At 45.8% G+C, this 20166-nt stretch overlaps 1 protein-coding gene across 1 annotated transcript in view; it reads right to left on the bottom strand.

Annotated features, from left to right (window-relative positions):
* Nucleotides 1-2547: 2547 nt before the first annotated feature.
* Ice1 (interactor of little elongation complex ELL subunit 1) overlaps nucleotides 2548-20166 on the bottom strand; it is a 53633-nt gene continuing 36014 nt past the window's right edge. Inside the window, exons 14-19 of the mRNA XM_059276651.1 lie at nucleotides 19558-19726; nucleotides 17013-17173; nucleotides 13610-13800; nucleotides 12256-12362; nucleotides 6247-6345; nucleotides 2548-3194 (exon numbers count right to left, since the gene is read on the bottom strand). Of these exons, the coding sequence (XP_059132634.1) occupies nucleotides 2983-3194; nucleotides 6247-6345; nucleotides 12256-12362; nucleotides 13610-13800; nucleotides 17013-17173; nucleotides 19558-19726 (939 nt within the window). The 3' untranslated portion in view covers nucleotides 2548-2982. The remainder of the gene's footprint in view (nucleotides 3195-6246; nucleotides 6346-12255; nucleotides 12363-13609; nucleotides 13801-17012; nucleotides 17174-19557; nucleotides 19727-20166) is intronic.

Raw genomic sequence — 20166 nt, 5'->3', positions numbered from 1 at the left:
CAGAGGCTGGTACCGCGATAAGACACCCAGGGGTAATCCTCGCTGAGCCTGCTGAAGACCTAACATCCTCCACAAAAGCAAAAAGTCCTTCATAAATGCTGTAGATGTACCCCTTCCACACAACTCTCCTTGGCCAGTGACTCACATTCCATCTTCATCTGCAATCAGAATTATTTACTAGCAGTAAATAAACTGACCCCAAAGAGTGGTGACCCAGCATACAAACATTAAGACGGCAATCTGTTGATATAAAAACATGCTAATATTTTGTTTGGAAGGCAGGACAGGGAATGTCCAGTGTTCACAATCACACTCATCAAAGTGTCTGACAGGTAGACAGAAGCAGAAAGGAAATGGCTTACACACTGGTTCCTCCCTGGCTCTAGAAAATCAATCTCTAGAACCATCTCATTAAAATCGTTGCCTCTCTCTGCCTCGAGGAACCAAGTGGATAACTCACATTTATAGTCGCTAGTCACACTCCAAATGCTTCCCACAGGAGTGCATGTCTAAGACTGATGAGAAGCCCTTGTCCTCTGGATGGCTCTGTGCTGCTCATGAGTCAGGCCAGAGTGCCACGTCTGCCCTGCCCACCCCGGTCACTGCCACAGCCACTAACCCACCTGGACACATTTGCTTTTACCCCAAAGCACTTTATTTTATGATTATTTTTAGAAATCACCAAAGAGGATTTGACTGAACAGTTAAAAATTATTTGTACCTGTTTACTTGTCATGCACCCCCTCCACCTGCCACGTCCTGTGGAAATAATGGGCCCAGGCAGGCAAACTAGTCGCCTAGGAGTGGAAAAGGGCTTTCCTGATGGGCAGACTCCTGGTAGCCCACCTCTGCCCATGCGCTGGTCTGCGGCGCCCCCTGGTGGCCACAATTCAAAACATCCCCCTGCCACAATTGCATTTGATAAATTGCATAGCCACATTTTATTTTTACACAAATAATGAGGAAAAAACAAAATGACCACCTTCACTGGGCCAGTACAATAGCTTCAAGGACATATTGCACCATGACCTTGTTACTCCTGACAGGTCAGCTCCCGACCACAGAGGACCAGCAGTCATGCCCACGTGACTCCACCCAGCTCCACCTTTCAGTCCAGATGATAAAAGCTTCCGCCTGCATTCTGCTGGGTACCAGCAATCAGTATCAGCCTGGAGCTGCCTCACCCCGACAGAGCCACGCAGCACTACGGACGGCTTCTGTCCTTGTAGGTGTGCCACGGATAGAAAAAGTATGGCAGCCAGAGTTGGAGCTGGTGCGACTAGACTGGAAAATGCCACTGTCCACAGAAACTTCCAGAGGTGCTCAACCACTGGGCACCCTAGACATGCAAAGCTTGCCCCCTTGGTCTCACTTCCTGCTTGCTCTATCTCAACAGGCCATCTCACCATTGATGCTTCACTTCCGTATCTAGCACAGGGACATTGCACCCTGGAGGACCTAGGGGAAGCTACTGCTCTCTCTAGATGAGCAGAAAGAGATGAGACAAAGAGGAGGGGAAGGGAGATGGGGTGCTATGAATACAGATAAGTCAAGGAAGCACTCGCCTCCATCAGCTACTGTTCCCCAATCTCTGCCCTGACCTCTAATATAATTTTGCTTATGGAGGCTCCAGGCCACCAATGGTTGGACATCTTGTTCACCAGGCAAAGGGAAAGCACACATTATGACCCCCCACCAACAAGCCTGTGTACCTATTCCTGGACATTTAACCTAGTGGCTCAGTACCCAGGTCCTCAGACACTTCAACAGCACGTTGTTCCTGCCTCTGGGTCAGGCTTGAAATCCATCTCCGCTGCCCACCTGCACGGCCACCTACAGTGCCTTGCACCTGTCCCGAGGCCCCGGGCAGTGAGGTCCTGGTCAGTCTGCTCTCCTCTGTACTTGCTGAGCCTCCTCTCCCCTAGAGCAGCCCCAGTGAACAGCCGCCATCACACCTTCGGAGCCCAGGATTCCACGAAGACCTAGTCCAGCCCTAGCTCCGCCGGCTGCTGTCAAGCAGGATCTCAGGGACAATCACTTTCCGTTGGGACCAGGCACTTCCTAGCACTCAGCAGGGCTTCTCCGGCACAGGGAAGGATGCTACCATTCCCTCTTCTAGGCTGACGCCCTCCGTCTGGGTCCTTCCACGTTCACCTCCTCAGGCGACCCACACATCTCATGCTGACATCTCTGCCCCTTCTCTGCACTCACTTTACCCAGGTTGAGTGGTGATAACTTAGATTTCTCTCAGTCACAGGTCAGAGAGCTGAGAATGTCTTCGCAGGCTTGTTGGGCACCCCAGCTCACAGCACAGGCAGGAGGGGGCAGTAGAGAAGAGCTTCCAAAGGAGCAATCGCTCATTCATGTTTGTGAAAGCTGCTTAATGAACAGGGTGAGTCACCAGAATCATTGTCAATGCGATTTTACAAGCATCAATTATAAAAGATCAGCGAAGCCTACAGAGAATCATTTGATTCTACAATCGGGGAGACATCTTCATTCCCACTAGACATGAGATACTGAGCATCACACATAACTAATCAGAACAACAGTGTATATGGCTTGCTTTTATTTTTTATTATAAAAACACATACAAGAGTTTTAAGAAATGATGAATATAAGACAAATTGGAATCACAGTGAGTTATTAAACCCATTTCTATATACAAATACAAAAATTCCGAAAGTGGAATATCATCCAATGTGAGACACATCATAGACAGCACTGTCTGTACGCACATACCCCACAGGGCTGTCCCTGTGCACATACCCCACAGGGCTCTGCTGCCGCCTCAGACTGGCCGTCTGTACACAGTCCATGTGAGAGCCTCGCACTGCCCTCTGCTGTATGCCTTCCTCTGCTGGACCTCAGTTAGCTAAAGGCAGTTAATCCTTCACAACAAGAGGTGTCAAGGCACTTCTCTGCACAGTGACCATGACCTGCAGGTGACCTTCTCATCTCAGGGAGCTGAACCCCCAGCTCTCAGGGTGCAGAGTCTCCTGTACTTGTGGAGCCAGCTGAGCGCTCAACACTCAGGGATCCAACTTCTTCCAGGCAGCTGACGATTGCAGATGGAATAGTGTTGGAAGTCTGTGTCCGCCAAGCTTCCAGGATCCTGGATATCTCTGCTGGATTGCTAGGACTCAAGTCACAAAGGGCATAAACAGCTGCAAGCTGTACACCCCATGGGATATCTGAAAAGAAATGTCAATCAGTTATAACACAGCAACAAAGAAAACATGTTATTCAGAATCCCCATGTGTGACCTAGAGGACTTACTAAGACATGGATTATTTTCTGCCAGCAATGAAAATTCCAAAGAAAAATGTCTCCCAATAAAAAAGTTCATTCAAGACCTGTCTAAAAATGAAAAATAAAAGAGCCCCCTGTACATCTGAGCAATGGCTGTCCTAAGGACTGTGGAGCTCCTCTGCCCCCATGAAGCTGTAAAAACACATGGATCCTGAAACAACCAACTAGCGTAAACTCAAACATCCTCCAGTGCTGTCTCTAAATGGACACAGACATGAAAATCATAACAAAACAGACTAAATAAAAGCCCATCCTGTGCCACAGTGGCAGCAGATGAGACCGTGACTCGGCCAGTGTGGCTCCAGGGACAGTGTGACTCCAGGGCCAATGTAATTACAGGCCGGTGTGACTCCAGGCCACTGTGACTTTAAGGCCAGTGTGACTCCAAGGCCAGTGTGGCTTCAGTCCAGTCTAATTCCAAGGCCAGTGTGACTCCAAGGCCAGTGTGGCTTCAGTCCAGTCTAACTCCAAGGCCAGTGTGACCCTAAGGCCAATATGACTTCAATCTAATTTGATACTAGGCTAGTGTGACCCCATGTCAATGTGAATTCAAGATCAGTGTGACTCTGAAGCCAGTGAAACGCCTGTGTAACTTCAAGCCAGTGTCACTCTAAGGCCAGTGTGATTCTAAGGTCAGTGTGACTTCAGGCCAATGTGACTCCAGGACAGTGAAATTCCAAGGCCAATGTGACTACAAGCCAGTGTGACTCAAAGGCCAGTGTGACTTTTTTTGTTTTGTTTTGGTTTTTCGAGACAGGGTTTCTCTGTGTAGCTTTGCGCCTTTCCTGGATTTCACTCTGTAGACCAGACTGGCCTCGAACTCACAGAGATCCCCCTGCCTCTGCCTCCCGAGTGCTGGGATTAAAGGCGTGCGCCACCACCGCCCGGCGCCAGTATGACTCTTATGACAATCTGACTCCAGGCCAGTGTGACTCTAAGACCACTGTAACTTCAGGCCTGTGTCAGAGCTAGTTTAGTCAGACAGCTATCGTGGCAAAAACTTAATTTTTAAAATATAGCTTATTAATTCATAACTTAGTGAATGTCATTCATTGAAATTTAAATGACTGAGGAGGGAAAGTTCATTATCAACCACACCCTCTATCTTCCACCTTCTACGAGCAAGGCGGGGTAAAGAAGGCAAAGCACAATCTCAGGCTGAGCGCCCCTCCTTCCAACGCACATCCTCATCCAACCAGGACTTTCATTTATGGCCCCGTACGCCTTCCCCACACAGCCAAGGTAATTCAGCACAGCACTGTAATAATTTCATGCACTAGGCAGTTTCTTGGCATGGAATTTTATAGCTATAGTATTTTGTCAGTGCCCAGAAAGTTTTAGATTTTGGAATAGGAGTGATGCTCACTCTCTGCCAAGGGCAGTTCTGAAGGTTCCGCTCCTCAAGCAGGAGACAAACACCAGAGAAATCCATGTGTCTAAATGTTAGTTCTACTGTATAGGAGAACTGATTCTTTAAAAGGATTTCTCTCCTGATCTGAAGATTCAAGAAAAGCATAGACTACGGCTCCCTTTGGGGCCCGGGCTCAGGGAGATAGGAATGAGGCGTTGAGAACAGCCTTAACCATGCACCTGTAAGCCGGTGCAGACTTCCCAGACTGCAGCACACAGGCCTGCACCAACAGACTCTTCCCTCTGTGATTTAGAGTATGAAACAAGGACAGTGCTGCTCTACCTCCATGGAGTCTAGGATGCATGTAATGAGGTTGGGCAGTGTCCCATGATATATGACTTCTCAGTTACACCTGCAACCGCAACAGTCCAGGCTGCGTGTGTTGGCAAGATGACTCATCAGCTATGATCCTGACTACTTTTTGTATGCCAAGATACACCAAAACTGTTGTTGAGAGCATTTTCACATGAAGCAGAAGACAATGCCTTAGGACCTTCAGTGGTATTTGCTCCGACCATGACCTCCTCGGGCTAAAGGGCCCGAAGGAGGCGGTGCTTCTTGCCTTTGTACTTGACCTCTTAAAAGGAAAGGGAGAGGGGTCACGAGCCCCTCCTCCCTGCTTCCTGTTCCCGGTGTGATTGAATTGCCAGGTGGATGGGCTCCCGGTCAGATCAGAGGATGACGTCAGCTGTCTACTCGGTTCTGTATTCCTGAGTGTACTTCCTCAACTTGTCCTAATAAATTTCCCTAGTGCTCCTCAAGCAGACTCCTGTGGATTTCTCACTTTAAGTACCTGGTCAGAGCGCCTCGGAGAAAGCATTTACAGGCTGTTGTCCGCAGGCCTGGTGCATCAGACCTCTCACCAATGGCTGAGGACAAAGACCCGCCAGGCTAGGATCAGGCCAGGGCCAGGAGGCGTCTAGGCTGCCAGTCTGCATTATCTAGTGAGAAGCTGTTTAACTACATTATCACTGACTGCTCAATATTCAAACAGAAACCAGACCCACTGTTCCAAGTGTTACTCTGAGTAAGCTTCTCCCACAAAAGAGTAAGACATTAAATCTCACGCCATGAAATCCATAAATGGCCAGCACATGGGCCCACTCCGCTGCAGGGCACTCACCTCATGCTGTCCCGCTGCTTCCCTGAGGATACAGCTGCAGGAGGCAGCCTCACAGGCATTTTCTCAACCGTGGTTCCCTCCTCTCAGATGACTTCAGCTTGTGCCAAGTTGACATAAAACTAACTAGCACACTACCGACCTAAGAAAGCAGCAGGTGTTTGTGCTTATGCACGGGTGAGAGGTGGTGAGCCATCCTCAAAATGCCTCCTGGATGGCCGGGTACCAGCCCCATGAGCAGAGTTCCCTCTTTCAAGGACGTACAGCTCAATAGCGCAAACTGACCCTTGCAGAAATAATACACTATGAAAACCAAAACCACATGATCTTCAGTTTGGAGGGGCATTGGCTCATGTCCTCACGACATGCAGAACAGCTTAAGAGACACGAAAGCCAGTCTTACCTTCATCCTGAGCATGCTGTATGAACATACCAATAACCGAGCTGATATTCTTCACAGCAGTTGGAAACCCTTCCTTCAAACCCAACTGGCCTAATCGACCTGGAGAAACAAAATACAGTATAAGTAGAATTCAGTAAATGCTAGATAATACTTCCTAGAAACTGTAAATTCATGTTTCTTTCATTTAACACGGTACAGTCTAAGCCTGAAGGTCCTGGACTGTAGCGGAAGCCAGCATTCAGTGAGACAGCGGAGGCCGCAGAGCTCAAGCATGATGCACCTTAGGTGCTTTTGCTAACTACGACAGGAGGCAATGCAGCAACAGAATTTAAATAGTGGTCACCACAGGCAAACGTGAGACAGGTAACTTTCGAGGTTAACAGAGAAGGCAGGCTACGGCCGCACTGACAAACTGTGCCGCCGCCGGCAGAGCAGCAGCCACAGTGAAAAGGCCTGTCACTAACACAACAAGCTCTGAGTGCAAAGACAGCGGGTCCCACTGGACGGGGCGATTCTCCACCATCAGTGCTTATGCCAATCTCACTAAAACACGTGCTTGAGGAGCAGGCACAGCTACTTGCATCCAACCTGGGTCATGGTGCACACACGTGTGACATGGGAGGTCACAGGAGTGCACGTAAAACACAGCACACTGAGCATACATACATACTGAAGTGTGCCCAAAGGTGAGTTGTGAGTGAAGCCAGGCACACTGTCCCATGTCATATTCACCAATAAGTCAGAGCCATTTGGTAAAGGGAGATGTGTTCTCAAATACAAAATACAACTTGAAGTCACCACCATGGGCAAGGGTGACATGGGAGCTTTGAGTCAAAGGCAGAACTGACAACTTCCACCAGCCACCTTCGCTTGGGAGCTTGCCAATACTAAGTTCCCCTCTAAGCATGACCTTGTATGTATATTTTGGGTAGTGATGACATCTGGAAGATGTGTTTAACCAACTGCTTCCAGGGGAACATTGCATATCACAACTGAAAGTGGGCAAATGGGTTTCTTTACCATGAAAGCTGGACTGGTGGATTTCAGGTTTCACAACTAACTTCAAGAACTTACTACTTCAACAGGAGCCACAAGACCCCATCTCAGGAAAAACCAAGAGGATGATATCTGGAAATACCTGAAATAGCCATTGAAAGACTCTTCACATTCTCCACTTCGTCAGAGACATTTCTGTACAAGTCATCTCCTTTTTTGCTTCGTTTCTCTGAAACAGTTTCTCTGTGCAGCCCCGGCTGTTCTGGCACTCAAAGCTCTGCTGGCACCTGCCTCCTGAGTGCTGGCCTTACAGGCGTCACCACCACTGCCCCATAAGAGTCACTTCTTTCGCTGACCCCAGACAACACAGCACAGGATGAAGATTTAAGAAAAAGACTCCAAGAAGGCAATGCCATCCATGCCCCTTGGTTTTGTTTCGGAAGTACCATGATCTTTAACTACAAATGTCATAATAATGGGTAAGTGCAGTGTGGGCGGCCTGCCTCCACTTTTTCCCCCAGGGTACTCTTGAGCAGGGAGAAGTGAGAATATTTAGATAGAAATATAGAGACAGACAGATAGAAACACAGAATAGCCTCGGGAGGGGCCGAGTCAAAACCCACCGGCCCATTCTGTCTCTGCTAAAGGGCTTTTAAAGGAATGCCAAGGAGTGGAGCAAAACACCTGGTGACCATGCATGTGGTCAATCCATCCCCTTGTGCAGCCCTGCTGTATAAAGCAAGCTCAGATCTCGCTAGGAAACCTCTGTGGACCCCAACAGCGCAGCTGGTCCATTTGACTGGCTCTAGAATCAACAATAGGTAAGCTCTCAGAGGGTCAGTGGGTGTTTATCCTCAAGTGACTGATTACCTGAGGGCAAGACTCCCCTCCCCGCCCCCACGCCCCTGGTGGGATGGCCTCTTCCCAAGGAGAAGCTGCTGTTTTTCCCCTACTTCTCACCCACACTTGTGTTGATGTTGTGTTCCCCAATATATGGTGTACCATAATAAATTTATCTGGGGTCAGAGGACAGAACAGCCACTAGACAGACATAGAGGCCAGAAAATGTTAGCACACACGCCTTTAATCCTAGCATTCTGGAGGCAGAGATCCATCCAGATCTCTGTAAGTTCAAAGCCACACTGGAAACAGCCAGGCATGGTGACACACGCCTTTAATCCCAGGAAGTGATGGCAGGAAGCAGAAAGGGATATAAGGCATGAGGACCAGGAACTAGAGCTGGTTAAGCTTTTAGGCTTTTGAGCAGCAGTTCAGCTGAGATCCATTCGGATGAGGACACAGAGGATTCCAGTTTGAGGAAATGAGATCAGCTGAGGAACTTGTGAGGTAAGGTTGGCTGTGGCTTGTTCTGCTTCTCTGATCTTCCAGCATTCACCCCAATACCTGGCACCGGGTTTGTTTTTATTAATAAGACCTTCTAACAATTCGTGCTACACACCCTTGTCCTGGCTCTGCCACCCTCAGTCAGTGGCTCTGTCCAAAGCTCAAGCTGTGCAGGCATCAGCTCTAAGACATCTGCAAACCCCTGGCACATCAGGTCCTCCCCTCACTTTCCTGGATGATCTCCAACACAATACTGGTAAGGTGTGCTGGAGCAAATCCTACTTAAGAACTGAATATGGCTAACAGCCATGTTTATTGCTCAGTTCAGTATTATACCGTGTTGCACACGGACAGAAAGCTTGTTTTCCATTACAGAACATAATCTGGACTGAAGATGGCTATCCATTCTTCAAAGTACGTATTATGTATTTATGAATTATCATTATATGGCATTGCCAGGTATGTATTAATAAATAACTCTTGTCCATAACAATTATAGTAACTATTATTTAAGAATACATTACTCTAAATCACTCTCTCTTGAAAGCCAGAAGACTTTAAGATTTAAAAAAACAAATTCACCCTAATTTCACAAAAGAACAAATGGAGTTTTGTCCCTACAATTGCTGGTATTCTGGCTCTGGGATAAAAATTCCAGCATGTTCTTCCTGGCTCACTAGAGAACTAGCCTTTCCATGAGGCACCTTTAGTGCAAGCGCTTACATAATATGAGTAGCTGGTCTGAAAGCATTTGGTGACATCGAACCCAAAGTGCCTGTTGTCCTGTTCAGAGCAACTGGACACTTCCCCATCTTCCTCAAGACAAGCTTCCCTGGGAGGCTGTGCAGAACCAGCTGGAGAAGCAGCAGAGCCTTGCTCTCTATCTCAGGACAGGACAAGTTTCTTGGGCAGTTTGGAGCTGCCCCTCCTGTAAGAACCACAGAGGCACAAGACCACCGACCACCAAAACTGCATTCCACCTGACTACCCACCTCACTGCAGTAACAAACACAGAACACAATCACTGTAACAAGAACATCAAAATCCCCATTTCCAAGTGTGGCTCAGTGTGATCCCCAGAACTCACAGTTAAGGGTACTGCAACCCTAGTGCTGGACCCCTGGATCTTGATAGTCAGGTAACCTAGATAATTTTGCAAATTTCAGTCCAGTGAGAGAAAATGTCTCAAAAACCCAGAAGTAAAATAAACAAAACCCACTAAGTAGATGACATCCCAGACATGACAGGTGTCCTCTGACCCCCACAAGCATATGTGCACACAGGTATGCACACACAGTTGCACACTTGATGTGCGCATGCACACACCAAGTGTGGCTTCATAAAGTCACCTTCCAGGGAAAATGCCACATACACACCTGAGCTTTATGAATAACCACAATAGGAAAGACACGATCCCTGCTGTCACCGTATCAGCAAGTGCACTTCCTCCAGTGTGAACCACCCAGGTCAGCAGACACTGACAAGCTGAAAACAGCTTTCCTATTTCTGCACTCTCTCACCAAAGCTCTCCACTTTAGCAGTCGGTCACAGCAGAGGGAGAGCACCACCACTGGCACTGGCCCTGGCCCTGGCACATACCCACTACTCGATGGGACATTTGCCGGCACAGGCCCTTTTCCTACTTCTTCCTCCTGCTCTAGGATACAACAGTCACCAACCAAGGAACTCGACAAAGCACGTCTGAGACTGCCCTAGAGGTGCATGGGATCACCATGCCTGTGCCTATCCATCCTTGGATTTGGCTCTCGTGACTCTCTAGTCTGGCTGTTATTGGTTCTCATCTTTCCTTATTAGGTAACATAATACCACACACACTTTTACTTACTTCCCATGAAGGTACGTTCCAACCCAGAGTCAAGTTTCTGTCTTAGATGTTCTATACATGTTCTAAGCACAGCAGGACTAACTATTGTCTGAGGTTCACGAGGAGGAAGACACACATTTGTAGACAGTGACAATCAGCAGGGACATTGTACTTCTCACTATGTACTTATAAGGTTTATTCACATAGCACATTCTCAAATGGTAACATTATTTTCAACAGTATTGCCTTTGAAGTTTAATTAGCCAAAGAGCTCTTTGAACAGACCAGGGTGGCTTCGGTTTGTGTCCCTCAGATAGGAGGACACCTACAGGTCAAACCAAGGCTGAGGGTTGTTGATGGACAGAAAGCATTACTGATGATCCGGAAGGAGTGGACAGCAGGTTGCCACAGGTCAGGCAAAGAGGAGCAAATAAGTAAAACTAAAACCTTGAGGTTCCAGGGAGGAATCTAAGGACCTGCTCTAGATTTTACAGCGAGGAGTCTGGGTCTCAGAGCTTTCTCAAACAGTGACTTTAGTTTCTACAATAATCTGAAGTGACTCTTGTTAGACATCTAATTGGGATAGCTTATAGGAAGGGATCCAAGTTTGTGGCCCCTGAGGACTGAATGGAAGCCCTCAAGCTTAGCAGCTAGTGCCTTTGCACACTACGTCATCTTGCAGGTCCATGATGATATTTTAGACACTGAACAAGACCACAATATACTTGGTAGCAATTTATAGACCTCTCTGTGTATGTGTCCACATCACTCTAGAATTATATGGAGCATCTTAGTCTCTGACAGAGATGGCTAAAGGATTCGGTGTAACAAGAGAAAAAGTAAGGAGAGTAGTGAGGCACAAACCTACCAGTCTGACAGTGTGAACACAGCCACTGTATGTTAGTATACTCTTAGTCCACACCAGTCTGACAGTGTGAACAGACACTGTGTGTTACTATACTCTTAGTCCACACCAGTCCGACAGTGTGAACACAGCCACTGTATGTTAGTATACTCTTAGTCCACACCAGTCTGACAGTGTGAACACACTGTATGTTAGTATACTCTTAGTCCTCACCAGTCTGACAGTGTGAACAGACACTGTATGTTCGTATACTCTTAGTCCACACCAGTCCGACAGTGTGAACAGACACTGTATGTTTGTATACTCTTAGTCCTCACCAGTCCAACAGTGTGAACACAGCCACTGTATGTTAGTATACTCTTAGTCCACACCAGTCTGACAGTGTGAACAGACACTGTATGTTTGTATACTCTTAGTCCTCACCAGTCTGACAGTGTGAACACACTGTATGTTAGTATACTCTTAGTCCCCACCAGTCCGACAGTGTGAACAGACACTGTATGTTAGTATACTCTTAGTCCACACCAGTCTGACAGTGTGAACACACTGTATGTTAGTATACTCTTAGTCCACACCAGTCTGACAGTGTGAATACAGACACTGTATGTTAGTATACTCTTAGTCCACACCAGTCTGACAGTGTGAACACACTGTATGTTAGTATACTCTTAGTCCACACCAGTCTGACAGTGTGAACAGACACTGTGTGTTACTATACTCTTAGTCCACACCAGTCTGACAGTGTGAACACACTGTATGTTAGTATACTCTTAGTCCACACCAGTCTGACAGTGTGAACACACTGTATGTTAGTATACTCTTAGTCCACACCAGTCTGACAGTGTGAACAGACACTGTATGTTAGTATACTCTTAGTCCACACCAGTCTGACAGTGTGAACACACTGTATGTTACTATACTCTTAGTCCACACCAAGATCCTAAGCACAAGGGCGACAACAACAATCAAACAAACTTACCGATCAGTCTCAGTACAGACGCTACGATGACATCAGGGGTGTATGCAATGTTCGAATGTCCTTTCCTGTACTTGATCCACTTGTCCATTACAGGCCACAGCTCCTTACTAGAAAACAACACGACAAGATAGATATGCTAATGGGCTCTGGGACTGGCGGGACTTGGTGGCGGGAGCTGGAGAAAAATTCTCCAGCTACATAGATACATGCTGGTCACTGTGCAGAGAGTACCAGACAATGCCACAGGACTGTTCCTGTAATTCTGGCTTTTCTTTCCAGCCCCCAACCCCTTTCTGTTTCCAGATGACAGAGCAAGAGAACACAGTAACAAGCAGGAAGAACAGGATCTGCAGTCACTGACAGGACAAGGACAGAGCATTCTGACAGGTGCCAGCTCGGGTCCCTCCTCTGTTCCTGGGAAAGAATGGCCCGCCTCTGAGTTCATCTAAGGATTCCACCTGGGCTCATGCATCCTCAGACAGGCACTAGGCAGAACTCTGTCATTTCCTTATGTAGGACTGGCTGTAACATGCTTCTCTATGTACACACATGGACCTCCTTACAGACAATCACCTTGACGTAGTGATCACTCTAAAAGTGGAAATGTGTCAGTTCTCACTGTGAGACTCATGTCTGTCTTTCCTGGATCAGGACAGTGAAAATGAGATTCTCCTGCACAGACAGCTCCTTGCAAAAGTGACTCTCACAGAAACCAAGTATTTCAAAGACACAAGTCACCAACTGTGTGGTGAGTGGTTTAATACCATATCCTCTCTTACAGGCTTTCTCAGCCGGAGTTCAAACACATTTTTTTTTTTAATTTGGAGGACAATTTTCTCCTCTCTCAAGAGATAGAGCATGGTGAGATCCAGAAACACAGACAAGCAGAGATAGCTCAGCAAACTAAATTCAGGGGCTGTCTGGGAACCAGGATCCACTCTCTCCTAGTGAGGAGCAGCTGACTCGTAATCTGTGCACTACTGTTCCTCCGGTTTGTTTTCTAGCTTGTCGGTACAAGAAGGTGCCAAGTGTGGCACTTCCTTAACTTGTATCTCTGAGGTGCCTGTGTCCATGCCATTTTGAAGAGGTGAGGAGACATAGGCCCTCGTGCTCCAGTCACTTCTGGAGAGACATTACTAGGAGTAATGAAAAGTACTAGCAATATACAAGAAACAAAACAGGGGGATTTAATGGTGACTCAGATATTTTAGGGGTATTTTTGTTAACTCTTATACAAAGTTATTTGTATTTCAAGTGCCTTGTGTAAGAAAGAAACACAACTAAGCCACACTCCAGCATTAACAGGTTATCTTCCCTTAACCCAGCTTTACTTTAAATCAGCAAAGCTGCTTACCTTATGATGTTATCATGTGTCCAAATCCACCTCTGGTGGCAACAGAGGAGATCAATGGCAAATATGTATTCCCAAATGTTTGCACTTAAGTCTTCACCAAATTCTTCACTGGACTGAAATTCTGTTTTGGGGCATAGCTGTATGGTCAAAAGCAGCTTAGAAACCACGATTCCAACATCAATAGGAGCATTCTGGCAAACAAAAATAAACATATTAAAAAGCAACATCTTAGGATGTTAGCAATCTGAGACTGTAACAAGCATCTGGCAAACTGCCATTTACCCTAAGGGTAACTGAAGCAGCCTGAGTTTGAACTAGAAACTAGTAGTCACAACCAGAGCCGCTGGGGCCACCATCCCCAGCAGTCAGAGCGCTGAGCTGCAGTCCAGACAGCAGCACAGACTGCAGTCAGCACAACCAGGGAACTAAGGGTATAACATGCAGACTAGCACTTCAAGTTCCATGAATTCCGCTGCCTTCTGCGAAGGTTGGTCAATCTGCCCTTTCCACAGCTACTGGATGATGACAGCCAGTTTCCTTCACTTTTGAGGACAGCATTCTCGGCTGTGTTCTCACCTGTGTGAGCAGCTCAAGGACTCCTCTTCCCACTGAGTAATAAGGCACATGGACACACCACTGACTGAGGGCATCATGTCTCTCCACAAAGAGCATACCAGATCGTACCTAGTTTTGTTTCTCTGAACATTCACATGTCTTGTGTTGTGAAAAGCTTCCTTTCCCTAAAAGGGCTGGGGTGGGACTGTAGGGAACTCTGCGAACCATGCAACCCTCAACAAGGCTGAACTGCTCAGCATCCCACCAGTACTGCAAGACAGTCCTGGGGGCAAACACAGGCTCAGATCAACACAGAACAAAGCCTGAGCTTGGATATCTGTTTGAGCTACTGACACTTCTCAGGTTTCCAGGAGTACATTTTCCTGGAGAAGTCTGTGACTTGGCAAGTGGAGAAGATGCAGAAACATTCAGATACATCTAGTCACATTGATCTGTGCTAAGAGTCTGTAGCAGTACTGATTATGGAAAATGCTGGGATTCTCAGTCTAGGTTGTAGTTATGGTTAAAGTATCTGGTAACGGCATGAATTACAATGTCTAGAAGACAGACTCCATTATGAAAACAAACATTCAATGCAGTTCATATTCCATATTCTCAACTTGTCTTTTTCTTAATCAAGAATTTTTTTTCATTCATTTTACACACCAATCAAAGATTCCCCCTCTTCCCTCCTCCCGCCCCTCAGCCTCCCTCTCCCAACTCACCTCCCACTGTCCCCCACAAGAAGGCAAGGGCCTCCCATGGGGAGACACATCCAGTAGAGGCAAGTTCAAGCCCTTCCCCCTGCCTCAAGGCTACACGAGGTGTCCCACCATAGGTAGTGGGCTCCAAAAAGCCCGCTCATGCACCAGGGATGGATTCTGATCCAGTGACGGTAAGATCAACTTGACTTTTAACATTCAGAGGTTAAAGGCTTAACAAGATTCTACTTGTTAGAGCTGAAGGTCCAGTATGAAGCTTCTGAGGAACATATCATTTATGATTACTTAAAATGTTGATAACTAAATGATTCACGTTTATAAAGACTGTTTGTTTAGGAGATGTAATCTGTTGTATGTGCCTTAACACCACACTAATCAATGGTCAAAGTATGGTCACTCGTACTTTTTAAACTATTACCTGATTTATGAATAAAACAAGAATCACAAAGCTAAAAGCTTTAAAAATTGGTTGAACTTTAAGCCTTAAAACCATGTACGACCTTATACCAAGTCACTATTTTTCCACACAGAAGCTCTTCGTGGGTTTTGTCAACTCCATGGAATGAACATGGAGGTAGCTTGGCCATGACAGGCTGGAGAAATCCTTCCTGGTGTGGCAGCTCAGACTGTGCAGCTCTGACAGGGTTATCTTACATGGAAGTTCAGAGTCCTCAAAAAGTCTTACATCAGAGCATTACAGAGTTACAGATCAGGAACATTCAATGTATAAAATCCACACAAGGATTTCAAACTCGGGGGGAAAAACAATTCTGAATCTCAAACACTTCTAGTCACGTGCATCTTATATAAGGTGCACTGCTTCAGGACAAGGGCAGAGGGGACGAGGTGGTATCTTCTGGTTGCATCTGGAACTTTCATTTCTCTCCTTTTCTTTTTATCCCTGTCCCCCTTTTTATTTAGTTATATGATGCTGAAATGGAACTTAAGACATTGTGCAGGCTGGGCAAGTGCTGTGCCCTCTCCACTCTCAGGACCAAATAACTCAGTAGAGTCCATGACACCAACTTAAAAGCTGTGTGTGCATATGTGTATGTTTTGTTCGTCTTGAGACAAGGTCTCTCTATGTAGCCTGGCTTTCCTAGAACTGTTACATGGACCAGGCTGTCCTTGAACTTAAAGAGATTCACCTGCCTCTGCCTCCTGAGTGCTGGGATTAAAGGCATGAGCCACACAGACCAGGGTTGTGCCTTGTTGTTTGATAAGGAGGTGGTTACAAACTTGTGTTCCCTTCCTTTCATAGATATAAAGCCTCACACATATTAGCTCAAAGAATAACAGGAAAGTACAATGGTATGCATATAAACTATAGGGAGTTTTCTAAAACATTAAAGTATTGTAAGCTCATAAAAACCAGAAAAGAACAAGATAAAAATAAACCCTACACCAACTTCAGCATCTATTTTCATAGTTTATTATTGTCCACTAGATCCTCACTAGGTGAGATCTATGACTAAGCAAGTGTCAATCTGAAGATTACTTTAATAAACCAGTAATTAAAGAAAAAATACAAAAGGTTAATGTAAAAAGAAAGTATTTACAATAAAATCAAGTCCCATCAACTGGAAATAATGATGTAGATGGTCAGATTCACAGAAACTCCTAACAGGAGGAAGCTGAGGCTAGCAATCTTTCACCTAAGTACTTTTTGCAGAATCAAGTACCTTACAGTCCCTGTCTCAGCAGATCACAGACCCATGGATTTTAGTCATAAATTAGTGTAACTTTATACATTTTGGAGGTCTGGAATTTTTCCTGGGATGTCATGGATATTTAATGAATAAACTGCTTAAAATTAGACTAAGACGATGTTTTAAAGGATCTACTGTGAAGAATAATATCTCTAAAATGCCCAAGAACAAGCTGGTGGGATGGCTCAGCAGGTAGGCACGGAGCCTCAGGAACTCAGACTGATTTCCAGAGCCAACACAGTGGAAGAGAGAACAGGCTCCTGCGGCTGACCTGACATACACACACACACTGAGAACACACAAACATAAGTATCTTTAAAATGCTGAAGAACTTGAACAAAAGGAAACACAAGCCTGCACAGTAACATTTAGGTTCGTTCTCCAAGTACCACAGAAGAGAAGAAAAGCAAACCGCACCTTTTCCCAGCTGAGGAATACCCTCAGGCAGTTCAACACCTCTCCTCTGGCCCGCTGCCGGGCGACCAGCTGCATGGCCTCACTAACGGCCGACTGGGAGAGAAACACTTCACGCCACATGTTGGCAATGAACAGAGTCAACTTCTCAGATTCTGGAAAATCTGTAAGAAAGAGGGGCAAAAAGAGCCTTTATGTCTCACCTAGGAAACTGATTTAAAAACTAGGCATGGACTTTTACTTCCCAAGTGCCCCACAAGGCACCCACAGCTACAGGCTTAAGTAGACGGCGAGGGGGCTCCGGTCTCCAATGTCTCCATCTTGGGTACTTCTTTAGGTTCTCTTCTGTTTTGAGACGAGTCTCATTCTGAAGTTCAGACTGGTCTATCTCCCAAGTGCTGGGATTATAAACATGAGTTGCCACATCTGGCTTGGCACACTGTTAGACTTTAAACCTAAACAAATGGCTAACGGCTGTGTGGAAACAAATTGTCTTGTAATATTGTGTATCAAACGGGAAAATTCTGACCCTGAAGACATTTTAGAGGTAAGATGTTCTAACATCTCTCTCCTTTGATGGATCCCTTCCTCCTGGCCAATACCACCTTTTCACACTACATTTTTTTTTTTTTTTTTTTTTTGGTTTTTCGAGACAGGGTTTCTCTGTGTAGTTTTGCGCCTTTCCTGGAACTCACTTTGTAGACCAGGCTGGCCTTGAACTCACAGAGATCTGCCTGACTCTGCCTCCCGAGTGCTGGGATTAAAGGTGTGCACCACCACCGCCTGGCTATACTACATTTTATATTTTTGTACAAGGTTTAAAATATAACAAAGTTTCTAACATGGAACAGTTTTTTTATATGTATGTAATTATTTTGCTGCAAATTCTTCCAGTCTCCAGGCTTCTCTCTTTTTAAATAAACTTGACAAACAGTAACATATATAAAGAATGTCTCCTTCCCAGAGGGAGAACCCTGAATCTGTTCACTACCACTACAAATCAGACAGACATGCTGCTTTCATGCACTGTGTGCTCTCTCTCGGACACTCAGCCTAGCTTCCACGTTCTATCTGTGATGCTGCAGGCATGAGGAGTCTGTTCATTTGCACAACTATGCAGTCTTCAGTTACTCAATAGTTAACAGTATGCTGTCCTGTCCGTTCACCTACGGACAGACATCTGTTTCCAACTACAGGCTACTATGATTAACAGTCTGTGTAAGGGCGTCTCCACTCTTGTTGAATAAGGACCTAGAAGTGGAACTTCTTACTATGTAGTGAGTGTCTTAATTTTACAAACACCACCAGTTGTCCAGTGCAGTTAATGGGAGGAGCTTTGTCCTGTTTGTCTCAATAAAGTTTTCTTCTACCTTGTCTATGATTACTGTGAGTAGAGCATAAACTTGATGCACTACTTTGATGTGTTGCTTTGTACAGCTGTTCTTACCTTCCACATGCCCCCTCCTAGGTCTGACCCACATTCTTCACTAGACAGGGGACACTTCCCTGAGTCCTGCCCCAGACTATCAAATCCACCTTCCAAAGTATAATCCAGTTACTCAACAAATGCCTAACGGCTGTAAACTATGCACTGTTCTGGAGTGGGAAGAATTTGTCCTTTTAGACTATACAATCTAATGGGAGAGAGACCTGTATCCTACAAAGGGAAGGAAGATAAGTGCCACAAAGACAACAGGAGAATATGGGACAGAAGGTTAAGGACACCTGAGAAATCAAGAGTGAATGCTGACGGACAGACATTTGTAAGAACAAAGCCTGCGGTCTGAATGAACCTGTGACAAATAACAAGAAACCCACGGGACTTGCTGAACCACACATCCCTCCTCTCAGCTGCTTTGTGTTCCTGTGCTACCACGGACGTCAGCCCTTTTGATGGCCACATGGCATGCCCCCCATGAAGGATTCTGAACAAACCAGTGAACAATGTGGGCACACTGACATCGACTTCCTGGTACAAGACTACGCTGTGTTCCTATCTTTCCTTGTTGATGAGTACTGATGGTCTGCTGTCACAAAGGACTCCTAATGTGGATCCAGAGAGGAGACGAGGAGGCTGCAGTGAAGGGGAGTTAAGTGAGAACAGGACTGCTCCTCCGCCTGCTCTCCATCACTACGGTTCTTCTTTTCATGAGGTTGCAAATCCCTCTCATAGTTACTGTCCTTTAGCCAGGACACAGCACTATGGACAGTCATTGTACAAGGATTCCCATTATTGTGCAACACAGGAATAAAGTGAATATACAGTGGACCACGAGAGACAACCTACACACAAACAGAAGTACATGTGCCAGTGTACTAAGTCTAAGTACACTCAGTTGAGAACTAGCACGGTCCAGTATATTAGAGTCACTTAAGCCCTCCAGTGCACCAAAACTTTTCTGAGACAGTATTTCCAGACCAGCCTAGCCTCATACTCAGAGATGAAAACCATTATTTTTAAAGATAGAAGCAGCTGAAAAGACAGGAGCAAGTGTAAGTGAAAGTGTAACAGCAGGTGTTCAATACACGTGCTGCAAGCTGCACACACCTTCTTTCAGAAGGCTGTAACAGAACAAACGAGCTCTTTCCAAGTCTCCAAGTTGCCGACAAATGCCCACATATACTCTGCACAGTGCATGGATGTAACTGTGGTCAAGAGATGTCTTCTGAACCTTTAGCTCTGAGAGAATAGAGCGAAGTAAGTATTCTCCTAAATGCTAGATTGGGAAAAAGATAAAAGAATTATGGTTAGTGATGCAAGAACCAATCCTAATTAGGTATCTATCAGACAAATAAAGCTTACATAACACCAAAAGGGAGGCCACAATAACTGATAACAACTTGTCTAGTATGGTAGCCAAGGGGATAGCCAGAGGTGAGAATTCCCTATGACTGACCTCTTGGGATCAGTCAAGTTACAGACACCACAGCACATCTATAAATACACCCCTTGCCTATGACGACATGGCTGTCACTCAAATTATAATTTACTGTTTCTTTGGTAAGAATCCATGCGGGCTAATTCTGCCCCATTTCCATTTATTCCATTATTTAGATTTTTATGAGATTAGGTGCTATTTTTCCTTCCCTTGAAAGAGAATTGTTATTAAAAATCTGGTCACCATTCACACAGAGGACAGTCTCTCAGACACCTGAG

Source organism: Peromyscus eremicus, chromosome 11 (genome assembly GCF_949786415.1).
Source record: "Peromyscus eremicus chromosome 11, PerEre_H2_v1, whole genome shotgun sequence".
Classification (NCBI taxonomy): Eukaryota; Metazoa; Chordata; class Mammalia; order Rodentia; family Cricetidae; genus Peromyscus; species Peromyscus eremicus.
Note: the sequence above shows the minus strand (reverse complement) of the source record. Positions and strands in the feature narration are given on the sequence as shown.